Source organism: Sardina pilchardus, chromosome 16 (genome assembly GCF_963854185.1).
Source record: "Sardina pilchardus chromosome 16, fSarPil1.1, whole genome shotgun sequence".
Classification (NCBI taxonomy): domain Eukaryota; kingdom Metazoa; phylum Chordata; class Actinopteri; order Clupeiformes; family Clupeidae; genus Sardina; species Sardina pilchardus.
The window spans coordinates 10843231-10866738 of record NC_085009.1 but is presented as its reverse complement, the minus strand read 5'-3'; the positions used below and the strand labels follow the sequence as shown (position 1 = coordinate 10866738).

Sequence of the window (23508 nt, the reverse complement as noted above, 5' to 3'; positions counted from 1 at the left end):
TTGCTTTGTGCACTGATGCACAGTCATGTTGGAACAGAAAGGGGCCATCCCCAATGCTTTCCCAAGCAAGGAACTTTTTCCAAGCCTGCAGTACAGCCATAGTACAGCTGTTGCACGAGGGTCTGGTGTCCCTTTGTTATCAGGCACTTCCTGCGACGGTCATTCATCTCTGAAAGACTTAACTCCCTCTGCCCTGAATTCTGTAAATCATAGATATTGCGCGAGTCCAGAGGCAAACACAAATTTTTAGGCCATTCCCTCAACCCAGCATAAGCTAGCAGCTAGTGTAGCGCATATTTTGCTATCTGACCCATTTTTATTTTTTATTTTTTATTGTCGCTACTTATACACCTTGTTTGCTGTGGAGAACTTGTGTCATCGCTATAAGCATTGTTTGCGGAGGAGTGCTTGTCAAAAAGGCGGACAAATGGATTGAAAGTATAGGCTTGTGCTGTTTGCAGACAAAGACGTTTATTACAAGTACATCCTCAACAGGTGGATTTTGAGCTCTGATGTCATCGCTGACTCTCAGGATTGTCACTGGGAGAAAAAGGCAAAACACTTCAGAGATTAAGATGAACAATCACTTCCTTCATTACTTATCTTTCTTTAGGTGTGGTGTGTGATCATAATGTGCTGTCGTTTGGTCATCACATCTCACACACACACACACACACACACACACACACACACACACACACACACACACACACACACACACACACACACACACACACACACACACACACACACACACACACATCTCACCTTATTAGAGCGCTCTGACTTGGTGTCCATGTTATCTAGCTGTACACCCAGTTTCTTTAGCACTGCCATCGCTTGGCGTGTCCTGAGAACACACACACACACACACACACACACACACACACACACACACACACACACAGAGGGGTCATTGTCAAAGTCAAAGACAAATGTACAAAACAATGAATGAATGAAACAAATGATGAAAGCAAAATAAATGGAGGTCGTCCTGTCAGCTAGTTTGAGTACTTAATTTTAAGAGCTAAAAAAGCCTGTTCTTGCTGTTAACCTACCGGTATGTACTGTAAACACATCTACTCTTTATTGAAAACAAACCAGCACCAAATTGAAAAGTCCCCCGACTGACAGGTTGAGGTGGATGAATAATGGACATGACCTTTCGGCTCAAAAAGCAAGTACCAGTAAATAAGAGCTCAACATTCGCCATACCGGGTGCGTCCACATATCTACAAAAACACCCAGTTGACGCCTAAGAATTGCAGTATTATCACTGACCCTCAAACACACTGAATCAAAACTTAATCTGCTTCCACAAGCTGTACCTAACCAAGGCATATTTTTTCAGAAAGCAGTTTTAGTTGTAATTCAGTTACAACTCTATACTCTATATTTTCTCTGTGGAGACATGAAAAGAGAAAAAAAAGCTGGAATTAGCCAGTGAAACTGAAGTGCTGAAAATAATTGTTTATGTATTGGGAGTCAGGTCACTTGCTCCACGATTACACACTCACACAATCACAAGCCTTTTCTCTCGGGTCAACTAAAGTACATCAAGATGGCCACCATTGTTTGCTGTTGATTTGTTATGCCACTAATGGCAGACGTCTGCTAGTGTCTGTTAAGTGCATCAGACTTCTTGCAAAGGCTACATGACTGCAATACTAACGGTTTATTGTTTGTAACCCGAAAATGAGGAAGCGTTGCAAAAAAACTATAACTGCTACAATCTTTACACACATGCAGTGGCTTTCACTTCTTTAACGCCCTTAACTGCCTGAACTTTAACAACATTCACAGCACATTTCTCTGACATTTACACACTCACACACACACACACACACACACACACTTTACTTTCACTTTCTTTACTAAACACACATTCCTACTGCTCTGCTGTATGTTGATAATAGAAACCCTCAGTAAAAACAAACACACATACAGTATGTTAAAATTTACAAATTTAAACATGGATAGGCATACAGTACATACACATCATACCCCTGACAACACACACAACACACACACACACACACACACACAAACACACTCACATATTGGCCACGTCCTAGACATCATACCCCCCTGACAACACATACACACACACACACACACACACACACACACTCACATATTGGCCACGTCCTGGACTTCCTGCTTGAGCTGCAGCAGCTGGTCACCGAAGGGCTCGCTGCTGCCCTCCTGGTGGGCGCGCTCGGCTGAGATCAGGTCCTCCACCTGCCGCTGGAAGTTCTTGAGCACGCGCAGCGCCTCCTTCTGCTCCTTGCGCTCCTCCAGGTGTGCCACACGGAGGCGCTCCACATCCGCCCTGCAGGTGGAGGAAGGGGAGGAGAGGAGAGGGATGGGGAGGAGAGGAAGGGGAGGAGAGGGATGGGGAGGAGAGGAAGGGGAGGAGAGGGATGGGGAGGAGAGGGATGGGGAGGAGAGGATGGGGAGGAGAGGAAGGGGAGGAGAGGGATGGGGAGGAGAGGGATGGGGAGGAGAGGAAGGGGAGGAGAGGGATGGGGAGGAGAGGAAGGGGAGGAGAGGGATGGGGAGGAGAGGAAGGGGAGGAGAGGATGGGGAGGAGAGGGATGGGGAGGAGAGCGGAGTAGGGGTCATTTTTTTTGTCTGCTTTATAGCCCATTGGAACTTGTGTTGTTGTTGTTGTTGTTGTTGTTGTTATTGTTGTTGTTACTGCTGTAGTTGCCCCTCTGTCCCCTAAAGTGGTGTTCAGACCAAAGATTCGCGTCGAGATGAGTTGCAACGTTCTAAAACCTTGCAACTGCAACTAAACATGTTGGATTCTTTGCGACGGCTTGCGACGGCTTGCGGCGGCTTTCAACGACGTGCAACATTTAATTAACAACGCTGCAATTCCTTCTGCAACAAATTCGTCTCATAGCGGATCTTTGGTGTGAATTGGGCCTAAGACACAGCACTAGAACATCTTTCCATGCACGCAACACGGTTCCTCATAAAGAAGGTGGTTTGTGAGTCATAGCTACAGCCACACATCTGAAGAATTTATAGCCCTGCTGAACATTTGTTGTTGCCCTTCCCTGAGACAGAGGGCAACAGCATCAGGTGTAGGTGGAGCAAGTAAGGAGGGGAGAGAAAAGAGCAGAGCTATCTGTTTTAAATTTGTTTTTGTTTTTTGTTTGTTATGTTGTTCTTGCTCACGCTGTTGTCGCCCTTTCACCCTAAGGCACAGATACAGAGGATCACATTTCCAATTGGAGAAGTACTGTACTGTACGACAAGGGGGGTACACACATAAAGATAATCGGGCTGATTCTGCCCCGATTTTGCCCCTTCCGACCAAAGACAGAAAATGTCCAATTATCTTGCTGTTAAGATTATCTTATGAGCTTCTCTTGTAGAGTGCGGCGTGTTAAGAGTCAAAATTCTCAAGACAATTGACACTCAAAACGTTTGGCGCCGATAGTCGTAAATAATTAAACATGTTCAATATTTGCGACTGGAAATCCTGTAGTATGTGGGGTGTTCCGAGGGCAGCCGAGAAAGATTTTTTATCTTCATGTGTGGGTTCTGTCACAGATAAATTGGTTGATATTATAAAATCTTTATGTGTGTATACCCCCCAACAACGATGGCCTATATCAACTTATCAACCACCTGAAAGGGCTTTACTGCTCAATGGCCACACTGTCAGACCAGTCGACTAGGGAGAGCCATCTGGAGTATTAGAGGGAATTATGGCTGTGGGTGTGGTACAGTAGGACCAGAGAGCCATTTTCATTATGCGCTTCCATAAGTTAGTCTGATTACGTTGCTGGAACAGAATGGAAGGAAGCAAGAGAAAGTGAGAGTGAAATAGAGGAAATGTCTGTTTGTGGGAACACATAATCTAAGCATAGGCCTCATGAACTCCATTTTACAGTCCAGCTAGAAAGTGAAGTGACTCACCTACAAACAGAGGAGTCAAGCCCAGCTTCAGGAAGTGAAAGTCCTTCCACATATTTGCTCCAGCTATTCACCAAATCAGTGAATCCTAGTGAAATCGCTTGTGTTCAGTGCACAGGTGGAACCAATACATGGTAGGACTTTTACTTTCTGAAACCGGACTTTCACTTCACTGCCTAAAAATAATTTTATTCAGACTAAACTTGAGGCTCCTGAGGTGTTATAGGCCTCATTGCAAACATCAACAGAAAGGGTGCAGATGTTTTTGTCACTGATTTTATGAGCTACAACCAAAATGAAACTGTGACTGAGTGCTTGCTTAATATATTTCCATGTTTTGTGTTTAAAATATTTCTTCTTTTTTTGTCATTATCAGTTGCAATCAATACTTTTACTTATTTGAACTACGCTTAGCCTATGTTGCATGGTAGGCCACACCTCGTCTGCATTACTGTGTCAACGTAACGGGGTTTAAGGCTGAAAATAGCAGCTGTCATTCTGTTCTTCCACACAATTTTCTTGACGTTTTGATAGTACGCACCGACTCCACCCAGCCCCTTGGCAATGCTCAGTGGGAGGATGGAGACTCTCAGAACAATTCCCGGATATCAAACCAAAAAAAGTGTACATTACAAGGAATATATTTGTCTTGCTGCTTTAGGCAAACAGGAAAGCTGCCGTGGACACTGAACTCCCCTAGTAGGTGTGGCTGGGCATACGTGCAAAAACTATACATTGAAAACCATAACGTGAGTATGAGTACACCCTTTCCTGTGTCTTATGTGCTATATGCCTCCTTTCCCAGGTTGCTATGCACTCTGCTGCTTCCCTTGCCTGCAGTGACAGACGACCTCTCAGTACGCCATTTTGAACGCAAATCTCGTGTTGTTGATGGAAGGAGGGCTGTGCGTACTCCAGATGCGTGCTCTGCCATTTCAGCAAACTTCTTTCCCCATGCTTTCCCCGTTTGAATGTTCACAAGCACAGTCCTCCTTCCCTCAAGAACACAAGATTTCCCCTTTAACATCACATCAACCAATTAAAGGACCGCAAGAAACTGCCGACTCTGGCCCACACAGGCTGGAAGATCGAGACCACTGTTCTAGAAGTTCCCCGGTCAGCTCCAGAAGGAGCACAACAAACTGGGTGCCTCTCATTCGTCTTTTATACATCCTCCCTTCCTTCCTCGGCCCTCGTCCTCACTGATCTACATAGAGAATGATGGTGTGGCAACAATGGGATAGTCTCTCTATCCAGTGTTAAGTTAAAGATCAGTGGGAACGAGCCTGGAGGACCCAGCATTCGAGGATCGAGGAGAGATGTTGAGAGGCACCCTCTGTCTGTCCCCATGTTCTACTCTACACGAGCAACCCCCCCCCACCTGAGCTCCGTGATGGCGCTGAAGGTGGCGGCCCGCTCCTTGGCTCTCTGGGCACAGCTTGGCATGTCCGTGGACAGGGCTCCCTGGCAGCAGTGGCCCGGGTTGAGGGCGTCCATCAGGCACGTCTTGCTGGGCACCGGGTGTGGAGCTTTGCACTGCAGGGGGAGGAGGTGGTGGAGGTGGTGCAGGTGATGGAGGTGGTGGAGGTGGTGGTGGGGAGGAGGAGGAGCGTGGGCGGCGGAGTGATGCCCGGCGTGGCAGGGGTCGGCGCTGCTCACCTCGCCCGTGTTGGACGACGGGTGGGGCGGGTGGATGGGTGGTGGTGGTGGTGGCGGAGGCGGGAGCAAGTTGGACGTAGCGTCACGTGACAGGCGGTCGTTGCTCTGCGCCTCGACCAATCTTATGAGGAGAGTCCGCAAGGTCTCCTGTGGGTGTCACATGCAGGATAGACATGGCGGGGCGGATATGTATACATACAGCATAACACAAAACCATATACTTCACATACTGTACATATCACAACAGATCTCACATTTACAAGGTTCATCATATCCATAATCACATCACACACTGTAAATCACTTCGACTCCCTGTCTCTGCTGCACACACCTGCACACACTGCATGCTGCTGTGGACAAATTCCATCTTCCATTTCACACTCTCGCTCTCCTTCTCCACTCCCCTGCATTCCTCCTGCAGGGCCAACATAAACAAGCAGCACTCTTATCCTCCGCTATCATCATCCCCTCCCATGTCTGCACCCAAAGCCCCCCCCCCCCCCCCCCACACACACACCCCCGACCCACACCCCCACATGACCCCCCCCACCCTCGTCCTTTCCTCTTGCGCTGCAGGAAGGAAGAGAAGCTAAACTCGAGCGACTCTCCTCCACTGAGGACGGGGTTAATTTTTGATGGTGGAGGAAACGGAAAAAAAAGAAGAAAAAAACGGAAAAAAAAACAGGCAAATGTAATTTGCTCGAATGAGGTCTTCAAGGGGGGGAGAGAGGAGGGGAGTTAGATGAGTGGTTCAATGTGTTGGCGGCGAGCCAGGCGCAGCTCACGTCTCTCTGAGTAATGTTTCCCACGGCCCTTCTTCTGTTTCCATTTCAGTTAGGGCCCCATTTTGGACCGTACTGTAAATGTTCCTGTATTTCTGCACAAGCAAATGGAAAGTTGTTCTGTTTCGTGTCACACTTGCCTACTATATATATATGCATCCTTGCCTAAGCTGTCTGCATAGGTGGCTGTGTTTTGTTTTTACCGCCGGTTAAATGCACTTCAAATGCATATTTTGTATACTATAAGTGTATAGTATTATGGCATGCCATTGTGTAATTGTGATGCTGCTGTTAATGTCTCCTTACATCTTAATGTTGTGATTGCCCTTTTGCAACTTTCTATTATAATACTGCCATATTTCTTGCTGTCTGTTTCTCTGGTAGCAATGCTGAACCCTGGGCCATTGTCTGCCTGGTTTGGTCTCATACTGTACTATACTGTACATTGTCCCTATAAAATAAATGTGTAAATAAGTAAGATGCAGTCTGGCTTTCTACCGACCTCCAGCATGTGCAAGCAGTGAGTGATCTCAGAGGGCACCAGACTCTTTGGCAGACTGTGGAAATCCTGAGGGGACAAAACAAGGGAAAAAGAAAACAAAAGAATCAAAGCTCAAATTCCGTATTTCTGTCAGCACGCTGTAAAATACAACGGGAAGTGTTACTGTTGTTGTTATTGCTGACTGACACCAAAATCCATGTATCCAGAATTATATGGTGCAACAGTTCAACAGTTCACATGACAGGCAGAGGGATGTGGATTTCACACTTTTGGTGTGTTGAATTTCAGTGCCTATTTATACGAATCCTTTTTTTCCTGAAAAGTTTCTGGCGGCCTCTAGCCATCATCTCTGGTATCACAGCCTCTGTGACACTAACATACTGTACCTCTGAGGAAGTACAAGACCAACCTGTAGGTATGTGGTATCCTCAGAGCTGGTCACTCCTTGGTGTTTCTTCCCAGCCTGACCAATGACGGGCAGGGGAGCAGCTTCCTCGTCCTCCTCTTCCTCACGGCCTCCCGCTGGACCCACCCCAATCTCAGAGGCATCCACCCACTTCTCCTCCTCTTCCTCATCCTTTGACGACCCGGCCCCTGTTTTGACCTTCTTGTCACAGCCTTTACCCTCCCCTGCAACAGGCCGTACCGTGTTGTCCAAAGGCACCGGGGTGATGTCTGAGGCGCTCTGAGGCTTCTTCACCTTGCAATGTTCCCCACTCCAATCTGGACAATGAGCAAATAGCACAGATCAAGACAAACAAGACGTCAACTTAGCTTGCAATTACGTGTGTTGGTAAAACATTCAGATTAATGAAATAAAGACACCGAGAAGGCATGGAGCACAGGGACTGAGTAAGAAGAGAAAGAAGAGTGAAATGCCTTGAGCATCAGCCACAGATTGTGCACTGAATGCAGGGTTCATGCTCAGATGTAACATTCCATGATTTTTCCCTGACGAAAAAACTGAATTCTCATGACCTACAGTACTATAAAATGAATCGCACAATATACCGACGAAGGACTTCAGAGTAGCAGCCGCCTTTTTTTAGAGTTTATTTTGGGGGGGAGATCGAGATGAATAAATGAGCAAAGTTGGGCTAACCACAACCAAGCAAGAAGTAAAGGTAATTACCAGATACCAAATCTGCACGCATATTTCCATTAATGTTTTTTGGCAAGTAAATACAATATTCCCTGGTATTCCATGATCATATTCCATGACTTTCTATGTCTGGAATAGATGATAGTGAGTAGTAGAATTATCCTTTTCTTCCATATTCTTCCATTTTTATTATTATTATTATTATTTTACTGTCTGGAAAAAAAGTGAAGCACTCTGTGCCCCTTTGATCCCAGAGAAAGAGTTATTAGCATATTATTGCAACAACCGAGTATCTATAACAAGACGGACACACTTTCACACACAACTCAATTTTTGGTTGACTTAATGATGCATTTGCATAGTCGTATAACCTACAGCAGATCTATTTATAATCCCAAGTTGGCAGCAACTTCTTTAGAATTCTTCTGAATAAATACGGGTTCATTGTGATCTTTTTCTTTTTTTTTTACTTCCTTGAGAATCCTCTGAATAAGCATTGCTCAATACACACCAAATCAGCCTCATCACTATCACAGGATGTGTGTACAGTATATTGTCTTAATCTGATAGGCTAGGCTACCGTCTCATCCAACAGGAATGTGTTACTAGCCTGGCCCCGCCCGACTCTTTTGGGGTCTGGGAACTCTCGATTAGGAAATGATTGCAACACTTGTATTGCGACGGGCACTAACTTTGAAATCATTGGTCCAGCCATACCAATCACATTGATAAGAGATTCTTTCTTCCTAATTTGCCTAAACTTTAAAAACAAACAATAAACAGCACCAACAGTCAGAAAACCATGTACGTGGGTCTATGCTGTAAAAAATACATTTTTTCTAAGTGTATTTTTAAATATAATTGCAGGTGGATTTGCATGGTGTTGCTGCTTCTGTTCTGTTAATCAAAATAAGTTTTGGTTTCGTTTCCTTGGAAACAGTTGAACTATGGGTTGCCAGACTAGATTTCCCTAAAAGAAGATCTAGGTGGACATAGATCTACATGTAAATTATTACTACAGATAAATTATCATTTCTGTAGGCCTATACTTGTAAGATCCACTGGCTTTAGTGCAAATGCGCAATCACAGTTGCGCTATTTTATGCTATAAATCATGTGAGAGCCTCACTATTAGTCACTTTCAAATACATATCAGGGAAAGTGAAAGCAAGCTCATTGGGCGTGTAGCCTACAATGGTTGAATCTTAATGGCAGTGGATGTAGCCCTAGGCTACAACTGCAAAACCTGAAACAGTTGTCATGTTCACTTTCGAGTTGCACTCAGGAATTGCCCTGCGGCTGACTCCTCTCATGAGTGTAGAGGGAGGTGGAAACTACATACAGTATCTGCCAACTAAACTCTCTCCTCCTCCCTCTCTCCCTCCCTCCTCACCCTCTTTTTTTTATATTATTAATTATCTGTAAGCTTGACACACTCACTGATTCTCTGTAAACTGGATCGAAAGAGAGTGTTCCATCATGATAGTTTTGACAGCACCAGCAGGCTGGCCTCAGCATCTCTCTCTCTTTCACAACTGCTGCAAAAGACGGACCAGTCTCTCACACTCTCGCTTGCTCTCTCCAAGCAGGCTACTCAAAGTGAAAGGCACCCTTGAACTCGACCTACAGGAAATCCTGGTTATCGTCACTTTCTGAACACTTGGACTGTGCAATGTTAATTGCCAACACATAGGATTACTTCCTGGAAAGTCAGGGAAGCCCCTAATGAGAAAATAGCATAGGCAGTAAAGGAAAACAGCAATCGGGGTTGGGTCCAAGGGGGCAAGCAAACATCCAGAAAGTGTAGGCTACCCCAGAGCCTGTCTACTGAGAGCCAGTTGATTTCCTATTATGCCCTATTGTACCAATTTTGTTTGCAGTTCCACCAGAGCTCCACTGGGGGTGATCATGGGTGAGTGCAAAATGAATGGAGTCTAGATAGAGAGATAGGCAGATACTTTATTTATCCCGAGGGAAATTTAAGAAATGGAGCTAGATGGCAATTTGGATTATAGGTCGAAAGTTGAATGTTTAACTACTGTATGTCCGTTCGATTTCTTACAGGTTGGGTCGTTGTTGCCCATAACACACTAGCATTCTCCTAATGAATTACATCATTGACATGTTTTGACTGTTCAAAGACTTTTTAGAACATAAGAAAAATATATAAAATATATTCAAATATATATCTAATACTCAGCAGTGTGTATTTTCTTCGCCTCTCAGTTTCAATACAACATTACTGGACAAAAACTGGTATCCCGAGAATAGATTTTTAGGGATACAACTCCATTCATTCTGCACCTGCTGGAGAGCACCCTCTCGTGGAACCAGAATAGGAACTGCAACCAGTTCAGAAACAGAAAGTTTCCCCTTTCCCTAGACTTTCGTTTCCAAAAGCCAAGGAAGCATACTCAATGGCCACCTTTTCAAGGATGCCTTGAAAAGGACGTCATCAAACTCCTTCAAGCAGTGTTCCAATGTCAATATTCCGAAATTAGCACCCTTCATTTTGAGAATTTTCAAGGATGCATCTGTGGATCCTATTTATTTATTTATTTAAGCCTACACTTCAGAGAGCATACACTTTAGATTTCTCTCAGCGCAGCTACCAGAAGATTTACAGACTGGTTGCTCACGATTCACACTGATGTTGTCAAGTTTAGTGTGAGACTACACAAGCAGCTGCGCAGTACAATAACGTTGCGTTCCTGCGCATGGAGAAAACACTTTCCCAGTGAAAACATCATCATCATCGTCGTCGTCACCTCATGTGGCAACTTTAGTGTGAGGTTGGGAATTTTACATTTTTGCCACTTGAAAGCTGCATATCCTTCTTTCACAAGCATCACACACACACACACACACACACCATATTTTTAAGCATATGCCGTTGTCTCCGTTTTCTTTTACTGTCGAAGTCTGTATATGGTGGATGTGTAGGCTAGGGTCACTCTCAAGTACCACTCCATTGTACTTTTTCTCAGTAGGCTAGGAGGTCAGAATTCTTGACCTTGACCTCCCAGATGAGAGATTCCAACTACGACATTATTGACCTCCGAGTTTTCTGGAATGCATATTTGGGTCAGCGTAGGCGCATAGATTGTTGATGAGGTTTTTACCTGCGTGTAACGGCACTGCTCCCTCCTGGCTGTCGGCGGAGTCGCAGGCGAGTTCAATGTGAGAGTGGGGATGGGCATTGTGGAGAAGGTCCGTTGAACCGAAGGAGCGACGAAGACCTCTGTCGTGAGCCTGCACATAATTGAGTCTGAAAGGGAGAGGGAAATAATGTCTGAAGTGGTCATTTTGAGCAAAGCTGCCTTACTGGATGGCCTTTTTTTTTCAAATACTAGACTATGCCATGAACCTACCATTCTACACTAAATGACGAATGAAAAATGTGTGTGGGCTGTTAACATTTGTCAGTCTTATTAATTAATGGCATGCATAGGTCAACTTAAAGTTGGAAACCAATTAGTGAAGGCATCAAAAACAGGGTATATTGCTTTAAATATTAGTTTCTGATGTTTGTTACCGATGGGATGAGTGTGGCTTCACTTCTGGAATGTGGATGTCTCGGCTTCCTCTGCACTGACTGTCATTTGCCTGCTTCAGCTCTGGGGACATGTAGATGGTTTTGCACCCGCTGTGCTCCGCCATCTCTGTCATTTTCTCCAGCACGGAGACAGTGTGCACTGCAAGCAAGCACGTCGTCTGAAGTTTGTGTGGCCGCGGAGGCCTTTTGCTAAAACCACTACAGCCGCCAGACAATCAAAACCACCATGACAACAAAACGATTGTCCTGCGTCAAGCGCGTCTTCCATGACGTAATAAACCGGAGAAGAAGAGAAAAGTGTTGCTCAGTTTAAGTTTAGGCTAATCATCTCACTAATGTAACCTTATATTCTATATTGTATGTGGAACATCTAAATTATTAAATACATTTTATATGGACATATTGCTATCCATTCCGCGTATCCACAGTTTTGGACATTTATTGAGTTTGGACTGAAACACAACCGCTTGGGGGCATTCACGTCACGTTTACAAGTGCGGGCAGAGGTATCGGCTACTTCTCTGTCCTGGTTCTAACGCATCTTGGGTGTTTTACGGCAGGTGTTTGGTGGAAATACAGTAACGTGTCCTACTGTTGACAGTATTTCTATACACAAGCATAGTTGCCTGTTGGTAGACCCGAAGCCTACAAATCATCAACAATTAGGCCTATATCCCTACAAATAGTAACACAGAACGAAAGAAAATATTTGTTCACCATTTTCTGGCATAATTAGCCTCGGCTATTGATCCAAAAACACGACATTGCACTTTGAAAAAGTAAAAATGCAGTGACAACGAATATTTTGCTCGGGCCTAGTTGTATGGCTTTAATTAGAGGTGCTTTTACAAGGAAAAAAAACGTAGATTTACTCTCGTGGAGAAGCACAGATGCACTCTACGTGCCGATGGTATCCTGTTGTGTACAATGTGCATGCTTTAAACAAGAGCCCCAAATGTCATGTTGCCAAGCTCTCTTATGATAGCCTACACTCACGTGAGGCACGTGTCGGCTTGACAACTGCTAACATATAGGCACATTCATATGAGAGTGTCCGCAAGTAATTATAATAGCCTACAATTTCAATTACATAGGCTATAGACCAAACGGATTAACTTGAAAAAGAAAAAAACCGTCAGAAACGTATCCCCTACACAAACATGCGTGAGCAAACACATAGAAATGAGACGTCAAACCTCTAAGGGTTTCCCCTTCTCTTTTTGGTGCATTGTCAGAGAGACAGGAAGTCTTTTTTTCACATATGATTAAAAGAGCTCTCACTGAACGGGGGCGAGGATGAACGAGTAAGGAGTGGACAGAGAGGGAGACGACTAATGCACTACTAAATTACTTTATCCACCGCGATGGAGCTGTTTGAGGAAGCTTTGGCGTATCTACAAACTGAGAATGTTATCGGTGCGTAAATTCAGCACTTTTGTATATTCTAAGACGTGGGTGAGCACATACACATGCAAAGAAACACACACACACACACACACACACACACACACACACACACACACACACACACACACACACACACACTCATCGAACTTGAACTTGAACTTGAACTTGCACTTGAATTTGAACTTGTTTTATACAAATAACAAAGCATACATCAATAATGAGTTTCTAGTTTCTTGTTTTTTCATTCAGCAGTGGAACCAGCAGCGTCGGATCTCTTGGAAGAAGTGTTTGCAGACGACAATTTTCTTGAGAGTCCCCTGCGGACAGATAGCTTCTCACTTCCAGATGTAGGGATGAGTAATGCCTTTACTTGATTAGCTTTGATAAATACACACACACACACACACACACACACACACACACACACACACACACACACACACACACACACACACACACACTCACACACATATACGCGCACACATTGATGGAGTAATTGATTTCAACCATTAAGAGCTTGGTTGGTTCTCGGTTACAGTAGGAACTTGAATGATGTGTGGTTTACCAGACTCATTATCTTTGAAAAGCAAATGACGAATTGGTTTAATCATTGGTACATGACTTGATGACTGATGGATGAATGTGATTTGTGATTTGTGATTTGTGATTTGTGATTTGCCTTGCGTTTACAGGCCAGAAATGCCTCGGAGGATATGCTGGAGAAAAGACTTGTGGTCCTTAGAGGTATACTGAATAGTGAACAGCTTTACCTGAATGAACTGGAGACACTGTTGATGGTGAGACTTTCTCTCTCTCTCTCGTGCTCTCTCTCTCTCTCTATCTCACACCCACACACACACACACATGCAATCATGATTAAATCAATTATGGAGACATACACAGTAATGACACAAATATACACTCATAATTCACTTCTCAATATGAACAGCTGAATGCAATTTGAATATGCTGCTAGCACCTACAAATGGAATCCAATATAGACTTCAAGATTACACTTTCAAGATATTTATGTGTTGCATACATTGATACAAATTACACTATGCAGTGGAATGCTTAGTTCTCTGATTTAAATGGCTGTGCAATATTAATATATTAATGTAGCAAAAATGAAATACAAAGTCAGTCTATTAGGAGCCAGGAAGGCATCCAAACGCAGCGACGCCTTGGAAACGGACACAACCCAATCATCACTGTGCTTCCTTAATATATTATTGGCTTTGTTTGACATATGTTCTTACGTCAGATTGCAGCATTGGTTTAGACTTAGACTGCTTGTGTTGCACTTTTTTGGTGAAATCTCCCATCGCCTTGATCTTCCTTATTTCTGGTATATGCAACTTGTTGGTCATGGTGTTCTCTGTTCCGTTGACTATAATTACTGTACACACACCACACCATACCATAGCCGGGTTCACTAATAGTTTTCAGTGTCATTTACGGTTTTGTGTCAGGAATAAAAAAAAAACCTGCTGAAAGAAGTGGTTGCGGTCAAACCATAACAAATATAATCTAAACTGATCTGATCAGCATGAATTGTCACAGCAAAAGGAAGTAAAGAATTAATAAAGCACAATGCACATGCTTGCTGTACTGGACTTGAAAACAACATTATTGTACATTTGTAGCACATGACTGGATAGATGGAGACAGAGGGTGAGAGGCCTTGGTGAACGAGAGTGAGTGAGGGGGAATTTGAGTAAAAAAAAAAACCCAGCTGAAGAGTTGAAGAGAGGAGTGACTCGTTGGTCACAGGAAAGGGTGTGGTCGAGTATTAAAGTCAGAATGAGAACTGTATATATCCCTGTCAATTTATTCTGCAGTTGACAAAGACAAAGAGTTTTTTTTTTAAGCTGAAGGCTGAAGTTACAAGGCAATGTGTAGTTCCTGATGGCAGCCTGCCCGTGAGCCCACTTCTGTATTTACTGTGAGCTCTTCCCCTTCTGCTCTGTTTGGGCTGCACTAATGACATACCAGGCCACGTTCAGAGCAATTAGATTCTAGAACAGAGCTCGAGCTCCGCTCTAGAACCTTTGGTTCAGAGTGTCCAAGCCAGAGCAGAGGCACAGCAGGCATTCACGCCCAAGAGCCAAGACATGCAGATAGATGAGCATGCCGTTTTCATACATGTCTACAATGACTACTTGGTGACTCTTAAAGATAATGCATAAAGCAATAGGCTTGGGGATGAATAGGCTTGCTGAATTCTGACCACGTTAGATGCTGTGGTGTGATATCACTGAAGACTGACAGAGAGAGAGCGAGAGAGAGAGAGAGAGAGAGAGAGAGAGAGAGAGAAAAGTCACTTATTTATATCACACATTTTAAAACAGCAGCAGTTGACCCAAAGTGCTTTACAGTTGAGGCAGTTAGGCAGGTCAGGGGTAAAATAACAGGAGAGAGAGAGAGAGAGAGAGAGAGAGAGAGAGAGAGAGATAGAGAGAGACAGTGGTGGTATGTGAGTGTGGTTCTCAATGTCATATATAATTAGTGTCTGTGTATGTGTTGAGCCACATTCTGGGTGTATTTTGGGTGCAAGTTTTGCGGCGAAGCTGCAGCAATAACGGGAAGGCAGCCTTACTTCGAGGCAGAGACTCTGAAACTAGCGAGACCTCTCTGTTGAAGTGAGTTTAAATAAAGCAATCACATTTAGATTCTGATCTGTATATCGGCAAATAATTGCAAACATCTTTAGTGTAAGAATGGGACATTCTCCTGTCATATGTGAACAACTAAACAGGAGAGTAAGCTGTAGCCAAAATACGTAGGCAATATCATTAAGAATAGAATAGAATAGAATATATACTTTTTTGATCCCGCGAGGGAAATTCAGTTCTCTGCATTTAACCCAATTTAACCGAATTAGTGAACACACAGCACACAGTGAACACACAGTGAGGTGAATTACACAACCCAGAGCAGTGAGCTGCCTGCCCAACCAGCGGCGCTCGGGGAGCAGTGAGGGGTTAGGTGCCTTGCTCAAGGGCACTTCAGCCGTGGTGGATTGGTCGGGGATCGAACCGGCAACCCTCCGGTTACAAGCCCGATGCGCTAACCAGTACACCACGGCTGCCCCCATTAACACATCAGAGTAGGATGGTCAAAACAGTATTGTCCTTGTATCTTTAAAAGTAATGTGTTGAATTTATATTTTTGAGTTTAGAGAGGTTTCACATCGTTATTGAAACGAATCTCTCATCTCAACTTCATGCGTAGTAGCCTGTATGCCCACCCTTTGTTTCCAATATAGGCTACATCATTTTGATGGCAGGCTTTATCTAAAAGACCAATGTGAAAACAATTGCCTTTCTGCAATTTCCAAATATGGATGGATTAGGCCTATCGCTTGATAGAAAATGGAACAACCTCGAAGTCCATGGCTTGGCAGCAACCAAACTTATTTGGTAGGCAATAGGCCTAGTTGTGTAATTTCTCTTTGAAGTATTTCATTTTAGTCCACTCACTTCAATTCATACAGTAGCTTAAGTGCTTCATTTGGGAAACAGTAGGAGCACGAGAACATGCAGGTGCTTGAAATTATCGTCACTTATTCTAAAACATAGGCTAGAAAGCCCATATTATTTCCAACCATGACCTCTATCCACAGATAGTGGATAATACAGTGTTGCAATGCATGATCAACATACTGTACATGAATCAAGGCAGACAAAACTTGGTGTTGTCAGTTAATTCATCCAGTTCATTCAACTGTTTTTGCATGTCTTTCCGATTAATAGCCTACAAACCTCCGAAATAAATAGAATATTACCATATTAGGCCTATCATAGTTCTTAGATCCTAAGGTCATTTTTTGCCATCATCACAGAGAGGAGATTATATCTCATTGGGATTCCATTGGAGATTAAATGTGATTCAGCACCACTCATATAATTGAATAGCCTATGCAATATTATATATGTTTTGCTCAACGGACAGTATTGCTATGGATAAACAAAACAACAGTCTGGCTGGATGGGATTAAAACGGATCTGAAAAGCTACAACTTTGTTTTTCTGAATTCAATTGATTGGAAGAGCAGGGAAAAAAATGCTACATTATTCTTTGAAAAAGTATTGGTCAGCTTTAACCTACTGTAATTTTTTATGAATTAATTTAAGTCTGACTGCCTATTTTGTGCATCTGACTGGTTCTGGCCACAGTGTTCATGTGCTGGCGGAATAAAACGCTGCCAAACTCGCACCCAAGGTGCGAAATGATCAGTGAAACTAATAGTTTCATTAGCACCCTCTACTCCTACGCAAACACTCTCTCTTTCTGCCTGCTACTCTCTGTGTGCATTAGCTTTTAGAGTTGATGCTTGGTGGCGTAGTTGTGTTTCTTGTTTATGGAGCCTATAGTGTTTTTGTAGGCCTGCATTCATACAGTACATACACACTTTGTTTTCCTCATTTTCTTTTATTCTCATGACATAAAACGGATGAGATGTTGCCTGCAAATTATAAGGAACCTAGTCTTGATTGCAGCCACTCTCGTGTTAATCCATGGACATGAAGTCCAATGACATTTATGTACTTCATTGTTACTTTCTACCTTCATATGGAGAAGTTCAGGGGGGAAATGATTTGTAAGAGACAGGACAGTTACTGTACCAATAATGGTTTATCAGTGTGTTTCAATTGGTTTTCTAAACAAGTCTAAACAGCCCTTCCCTTTTCCTCTATTCCCTCTGTTAGCCCATGAAGGCCCTCAAAGCCACAGCTGGCACCTCCCAGCCGGTTCTGTCCTGCCAGGACATCCAGACGGTGTTCTACCAGGTGCCCGAGCTGCAGGTCCTCCACAGGGACTTCTACCAGGGCCTCAAGGCCCGACTGGAGGGGGTCGTGGAGCAGGATGACGACCTGGGGAACGAGCAGGGGGCCTACCAGTTGTCTGTGGGAGACCTCTTCCAGAAGTTCGTAAGTTTATGTTGCGTGGACCTCGCAATGATATCTCACCATCAAAATCAGAAACCATCAGTGATGGTTTTTCTGACAAGCATTTTGTTTGTGTATGCTTAATAATACCGTTGTAAACAACAAGGATACTTTAACACAAGCAGAGGTGGAAAAGTCCAGCTTCAGAAATTAAAGGTCCAACCATGTATTAGTTTTACTTGTGCACTTGACACAGGTGATCTCACCAATTAGCTGCTCTACCTGGCTGAAGAGTTGTGCTAATTAGAATCAGCTGGTTTAAGTGAATGGCTGACACAAAAAAGTGGTAGGACTTTTACTTTCTGAGGCTGGACTTTTCCACCTCTGAGCACATGTGAGCCAGTTGTTATAAACTTAACCACATTTCACTGAATTTTTTTTGTTGCATTTAAATCTTTCATGTAGGTTAGCCAGCTAGCGACATACCGCGGCTTCATTGATAATTACGAGAGTGCGGTGGACATAGTGCGACGCTGTACGCAGACTGACCCGAGGTTTAGAACACTTGCTGAGGTACAGTACGCTGTTGGCACTACACCTACATGTCCGTCATTCTCTTAATGTCAATGACTGCGTTTCCCAGATTCATTGTGAAGCTCTTAAGTGCTAAGAACTTCTTAGGAGCATTCTTAGAACGTTCTGAGCGCTCCTAAGAAGTTCTTAGCCCTTAAGAGCTTCTTAACGAATCGGGGAAACGTATCCGCATCGCCTGCCTTCTATTCTCACATAAGCTAATATCTGAGGGTGTCCTCCTGTTCCCTTTTATAGAGCATGAAATCAGGGAAAGGAACGGACAACTCCCAGTCTGAATACACATTTGAAGGTACACAGTGAATTTGTTGAAATAGTTATTGCATTGTGTGCGAAAGCTGTTTCACAATTCATTTTTGTCAGAGATATTATCGATGTGCCGCAGCTTAACTTTTTCATGGGTATTTTGAAATGTGTTACAAAACCCATTATGACCCCAAGCTTGTTCATGATGACCGTTAGGAACAGGTCAATAACCAATTGCACTGTGTCTCCAACCTTCTCTCTTTCTCTCTCTCTCTATCTCTATCTCTCTCCCTCTCTCTCTCTCTCTCTCTCTCTCCCTCTCTCTCTCTCTCTCTCTCTCTCTCTCTCTCTCTGTCTCTCTATTAGCACTCCTGTACAGACCTCTGGACCGTGTGACCAAGACCACTCTTGTATTACATGTGAGGTCACACTGCACACTTGTTTATGCCTGTGCCAGCCCATTGCATATTGTAACGGCTATAACACGTTACATTTTTATAGTGCTTCACAGTGAAGGAGAAACCTCACTAACCACCACCAATGAGTAGCACCCTCCTGGGTGAAGCACAGCAGCCCACACCTGCTTAGCTTCAGCAATTCAGCAGAGACAGGGCATCCATTGGTATAGCAATGGCCTTTAAGTCTATTTATCTGTCTCCTGTCCTCTGTCTGGATCGTCTCCTCTATTCTTCCGTCCTTTTTCTTCCTCTCCTTTCTTCTCCCCTCTCCTCCTCTCTTCTTCTCTCTCCTTTTCTCCTTCTCTCCTCTCCTCTCTCCTCTGTCCTTTTCTCCTCCTCTCTCCTCCTCTCTTCTCTCTCCTCTCTCCTTTTCCCCTCCTCTCTCCTCCTCTCTTCCTCTCTCTCCTCTGTCCTTTTCTACTCCTCTCTCCTCCTCTCCTCTCTCCTCTCCTCTCTCCTCCTCTCTTCTTCTCTCTCCTCTGTCCTTTTCTCCTCCTCTCTCCTCCTCCCTCCTCCTCTCCTCTCCTCTCTCCTCCTCATCCTTTCTCAACCCCTGCTCTTCAGGACCTGCTGAGTCACACTCCTCCCGATCACCATGACAGCGCCCTCCTCCAAGAGGCTCTTCGGATCTCCAGCAGCTTCCTGTCGGGCCTCAACGAGACGTCCCAGTGCAAGAGAGCTGTCACTCTGTCCAAGGGCATGGTGAGTGTGAAGACGCACTGTGAGTCTTACAGGGAAGCTACACCAGGCCAAAGCCATCGATATCTCAAAGTTGCGTCAGCCGTTGACTTCGCTGTTAGAGCGGTCACGTGGTTAGTGGTAGTCTCACTATTTCCCTGGTCCCTGGTTTACTACAGGACTGACAGCAGCGATCGCATTTCTATTTACGGTAAATACTATAAACTGCATTGCCACATACATACTGTATATTACTCACTGAAAATGCATTATTATGCACACGACCATAAGTCATGTAGAAAAGTCTGTAGAAAACACCTGAGATATTCATTCATTCCCCCGATGAAAGTTGTGACACAACTTTGAGATATCGATGGCTTTGCACCAGGCGAGTAACTGAAGCGTTCCGTTTGCGACATGTAAAATCCATTTTAGAAGACTGGTATTTTTTTTTTTCCTCGAATGTACACGCCATTGTCGCATCTGGTGTAGCTACTTCCGTTGATTATAGTGATTATTAACTGCTGCAGCATACGCTTCGTGAACGGAACGCTTCAGTTACGCGCCTGGTGTAGCTCCCCTGTTAGGATTGCAATGCAGCCTGTGTTTTGTTGAACTACACACATTTAGTTAAGAACCCCTACAATGTCTCAGCTAAGAAAGAAACTGCATATATCATGACAACAGTAATTTAACTTATATTACATATCTCTATAAAAGTGGGTCTATTCTGAATGGAAATTAGGGCTTGTGGGTCTAAATAACAGTAGTAGGTGTTTAAGAAGTAAGATGTTGAATGAATAAAACTTGTGATGACCACAAATCAACGGTGTATGTGTGTGTGTGTGTGTGTGTGTGTGTGTGTGTGTGTGTGTGTGTGTTGCAGAGACGGCAGTTGATGCATGACGGGTTTGTGGTGTGCATGTCTGAGCACGGGCCCAGCCTGCGTCACCTCTTTCTCTACACAGACCTGCTGCTGTCCGTCAAACTCAAAGGCGGGACATTAGGGTAGGTGACCACTGTAGCTTCACACAGCCTAGGGGCTGTGCAATTAATCGATGTATTGATTGATTATGACAACAATTTATTGATTGATTATTGTGCAATTAATCGATTTATTGACTGATTATGACAACAATTTTTCAACAATTATGAAAACAGCATAATTGAAATGTAATGATTATTTATGCTACTGTACATTCAGTTTCATAACAAGGCTCTCCTCTTGTTGCTGTGTTGGGTTGCTGTGTGCGTTATCTTTTTACATGCATTTTACCCCGATTGGATTATTTTAAAATTCAATTTAGAAATGTAAAAAATGGATGATACTATAGTTCCAACATCTTTCAATAATCATGATTTCAATATTGAACATAATAATCGCAGTTATGATTTTTGCCATATAAACAACACAGCCACTAACACATTGTACTGTTGACCTGGTTTCATTTGCATGAGTTTGTGTGTGTGTGTGTGTGTACGCATGCATATGCACGTGAAAGAGTGCCTTGGTCTATATATAGTGTCTCTGCTTTCAGAAGTGACCTATACATGCACAAGGTCTGTGTGATCTAGGTGTGTTTTATGTGTGTCTGTGTGTGTGTTTGCTTGTTTGAGGGTTTTGTCTGTCACAGGAGCGCAGAAGGGTGAACTACTGTATCATTCATCATATTATCATTCATGCATAAGCATTTAGGGGAAGGTCAAAGGAAGTATCGCTTTGTTAGTATCGCGAAAAAACATGAGAGAAGTGTTACTTGTTTTCTGGCATAGGTCTTCTGACATACTGTATGTACAGTATGAAAACAGTGCATGTCATTTCCACAGCAGGTCTAATCCATTGGCTAAATGTGCCAATATGAGACAGTTTCATAGACAACAGAATTAGTATTCTTGTTTTTTTTTTTTGTTCTATACTAAAAGCAACCTCAACTTTTGTTTGCCTTGTCTTACTTTCACTTTCACGACACCAACTTCCCTACTATGGTCTATCAAATCTGTCATAGCCTACACGAAAAATAGTATTTAAAAAAAAATAAAAATCAGTTGAATAAAACTGCTACTCTCTGCCTGTTATATATATAAATATATGTATAAATGTTATATAAACATATAAATTATAATTTATATAATTTCATGATGGCTAAACTTTTGATTCCTTTTAAGGTAATGTTCTCATCGGTTGACTCCTTTCAACTGCACTTGTGATTGAATTATATTATACCGATTGTGTGTGATAGTGTGTGTGTATGTGTGTGTGTGTGTGTGTGTGTGTGTGTGTATACTGTAGGACTGTATCAGCCTGTGTGTGTACTGCATATGATTGTGTGTGTGTGTGTGTGTGTGTGTGTGTGTGTGTGTATAGGACTGTATCAGCCTGTGTGTGTACTGCATATGATTGTGTGTGTGTGTGTGTGTGTGTGTGTGTGTGTGTGTATGCATGTGTGTTTGTAGGACTGTATCAGGCAACGTGTGAACTGAATATGGATGTGTGTGTGTGTGTGTGTGTGTGTGTGTGTGTGTGTGTGTGTGTGTGTGTGTGTGTACTGTACGTGTGTGTGTGTGTACTGTACGTGTGTGTGTGTATGCATGTGTGTTTGTAGGACTGTATCAGGCAGTGTGTTAACTGAATATGAATGTGTGTGTGTGTGTGTGTGTGTGTGTGTGTGTGTGTGTTTCAGGAGGCAGTCCCAGTACCGGTACAGCTGGCACATGCCGTTGTTTGGGCTGCAGGTGCGCTGGGCGGGAGAGGAGGAGCAGACGCCGGAGCTGCAGCAGCGCATCAGCTGCATGAAGGCCAAGATGTACCAGCTCCGACAGGCGCTCACACAGCAAACGGTGTGTGTGTGTGTGTGTGTGTGTGTGTGTCTGTGTGTGTGTGTACAGTATGTGTCTGTGTGTGTCTGTGTGTGTGTGTGTGTGTGTGTGTGTGTGTGTGTGTGTGTGTGTGTGTGTGTGTGTGTGTGTGTGTGTGTGTGTGGTGTGTGTGTGTGGTGTGTGTGTGCGTGTGTGCGTGTTTGTCTGTCTGAGTGTGCCTCTGTGTGTGTGTGGGTGTATACTTGTGTGTGTGTGTGTGAGTGTGTGTGTGTGTGTGTGTGTGTGAGTGTGTGTGTGTGTGTGCCTGTGTGCCTGTGTGTCTGTGTCTGCATGTGCCTGTGCCTGTGTGTCTGTGTCTCTGTGTCTCTCTTCTGTGTGTGTGTGTGTGTGTGTGTGTGCCTCTTCCATTTTTTTATCATCTTGTGACTGACTGACTGACTGACTGTGCTGGTCTCTGGTCCTTGTTCCTCATGTCAGGAACAGGTAAGCAGCTGACGTCTGTCCTTGTGTCTCTCTGTGTTAAAGGGTTGTCAGAAGAGGGCTCATTCGTTGCATTCACGATTTGTGGATCGTATTCAGAAGAAGCTTCAGGAGTGTGAGATCTGGTTGCTCACACACTCGCCCAGCCTGACCTTAAAGTTGCACAGCACCAGCGGCAAGGTGAGAGCGTATCTCTACGCACACTCTCACACACTCAAAATACACACACACACACATACTATGTATGTTTTTTTCACACACACACACACACACACACACACACACACACACACACACACACACATATACACGTGCATAAACACACAATACACTCATTTCACTAGTTCGCCCATTTGGATTGTTTGAAGTGAGCACAGAGAATGGCAAGTTTGGCTCAGTAGCTGGCCG

The 23508-nt window shown here is 43.8% G+C and overlaps 2 protein-coding genes across 3 annotated transcripts in view; one reads left to right on the top strand and one right to left on the bottom strand.

The window, feature by feature from the left end:
* Nucleotides 1-450: 450 nt before the first annotated feature.
* Nucleotides 451-11900, bottom strand: LOC134059969 (uncharacterized). The gene is made up of 9 exons (XM_062516530.1): nucleotides 11511-11900; nucleotides 11098-11243; nucleotides 7283-7596; nucleotides 6874-6939; nucleotides 5921-6004; nucleotides 5312-5736; nucleotides 2135-2332; nucleotides 769-850; nucleotides 451-540 (listed from the first exon to the last, which is right to left on the bottom strand). Exons 1-9 carry the CDS (start codon nucleotides 11642-11644, stop codon nucleotides 538-540), a joined length of 1452 nt encoding a protein of 483 aa, XP_062372514.1. The 5' UTR covers nucleotides 11645-11900; the 3' UTR covers nucleotides 451-537.
* A 909-nt stretch (nucleotides 11901-12809) lies between these two features.
* Nucleotides 12810-23508, top strand: part of si:dkey-33c9.6 (active breakpoint cluster region-related protein) — a 24669-nt gene continuing 13970 nt past the window's right edge. The window contains exons 1-11 of one of the 2 annotated variants that reach the window (XM_062515748.1): nucleotides 12810-12947; nucleotides 13191-13285; nucleotides 13631-13735; nucleotides 17651-17872; nucleotides 18296-18403; nucleotides 18659-18713; nucleotides 19034-19086; nucleotides 19690-19827; nucleotides 20690-20811; nucleotides 22485-22641; nucleotides 23146-23280. In XM_062515748.1, the coding sequence (XP_062371732.1) occupies nucleotides 12896-12947; nucleotides 13191-13285; nucleotides 13631-13735; nucleotides 17651-17872; nucleotides 18296-18403; nucleotides 18659-18713; nucleotides 19034-19086; nucleotides 19690-19827; nucleotides 20690-20811; nucleotides 22485-22641; nucleotides 23146-23280 (1242 nt within the window). In that variant the 5' untranslated portion in view covers nucleotides 12810-12895. Of the gene's footprint in view, nucleotides 12948-13187; nucleotides 13286-13630; nucleotides 13736-17650; nucleotides 17873-18295; nucleotides 18404-18658; nucleotides 18714-19033; nucleotides 19087-19689; nucleotides 19828-20689; nucleotides 20812-22484; nucleotides 22642-23145; nucleotides 23281-23508 lie in introns of both variants that reach the window. The other variant, XM_062515746.1, reaches the window with a different exon arrangement.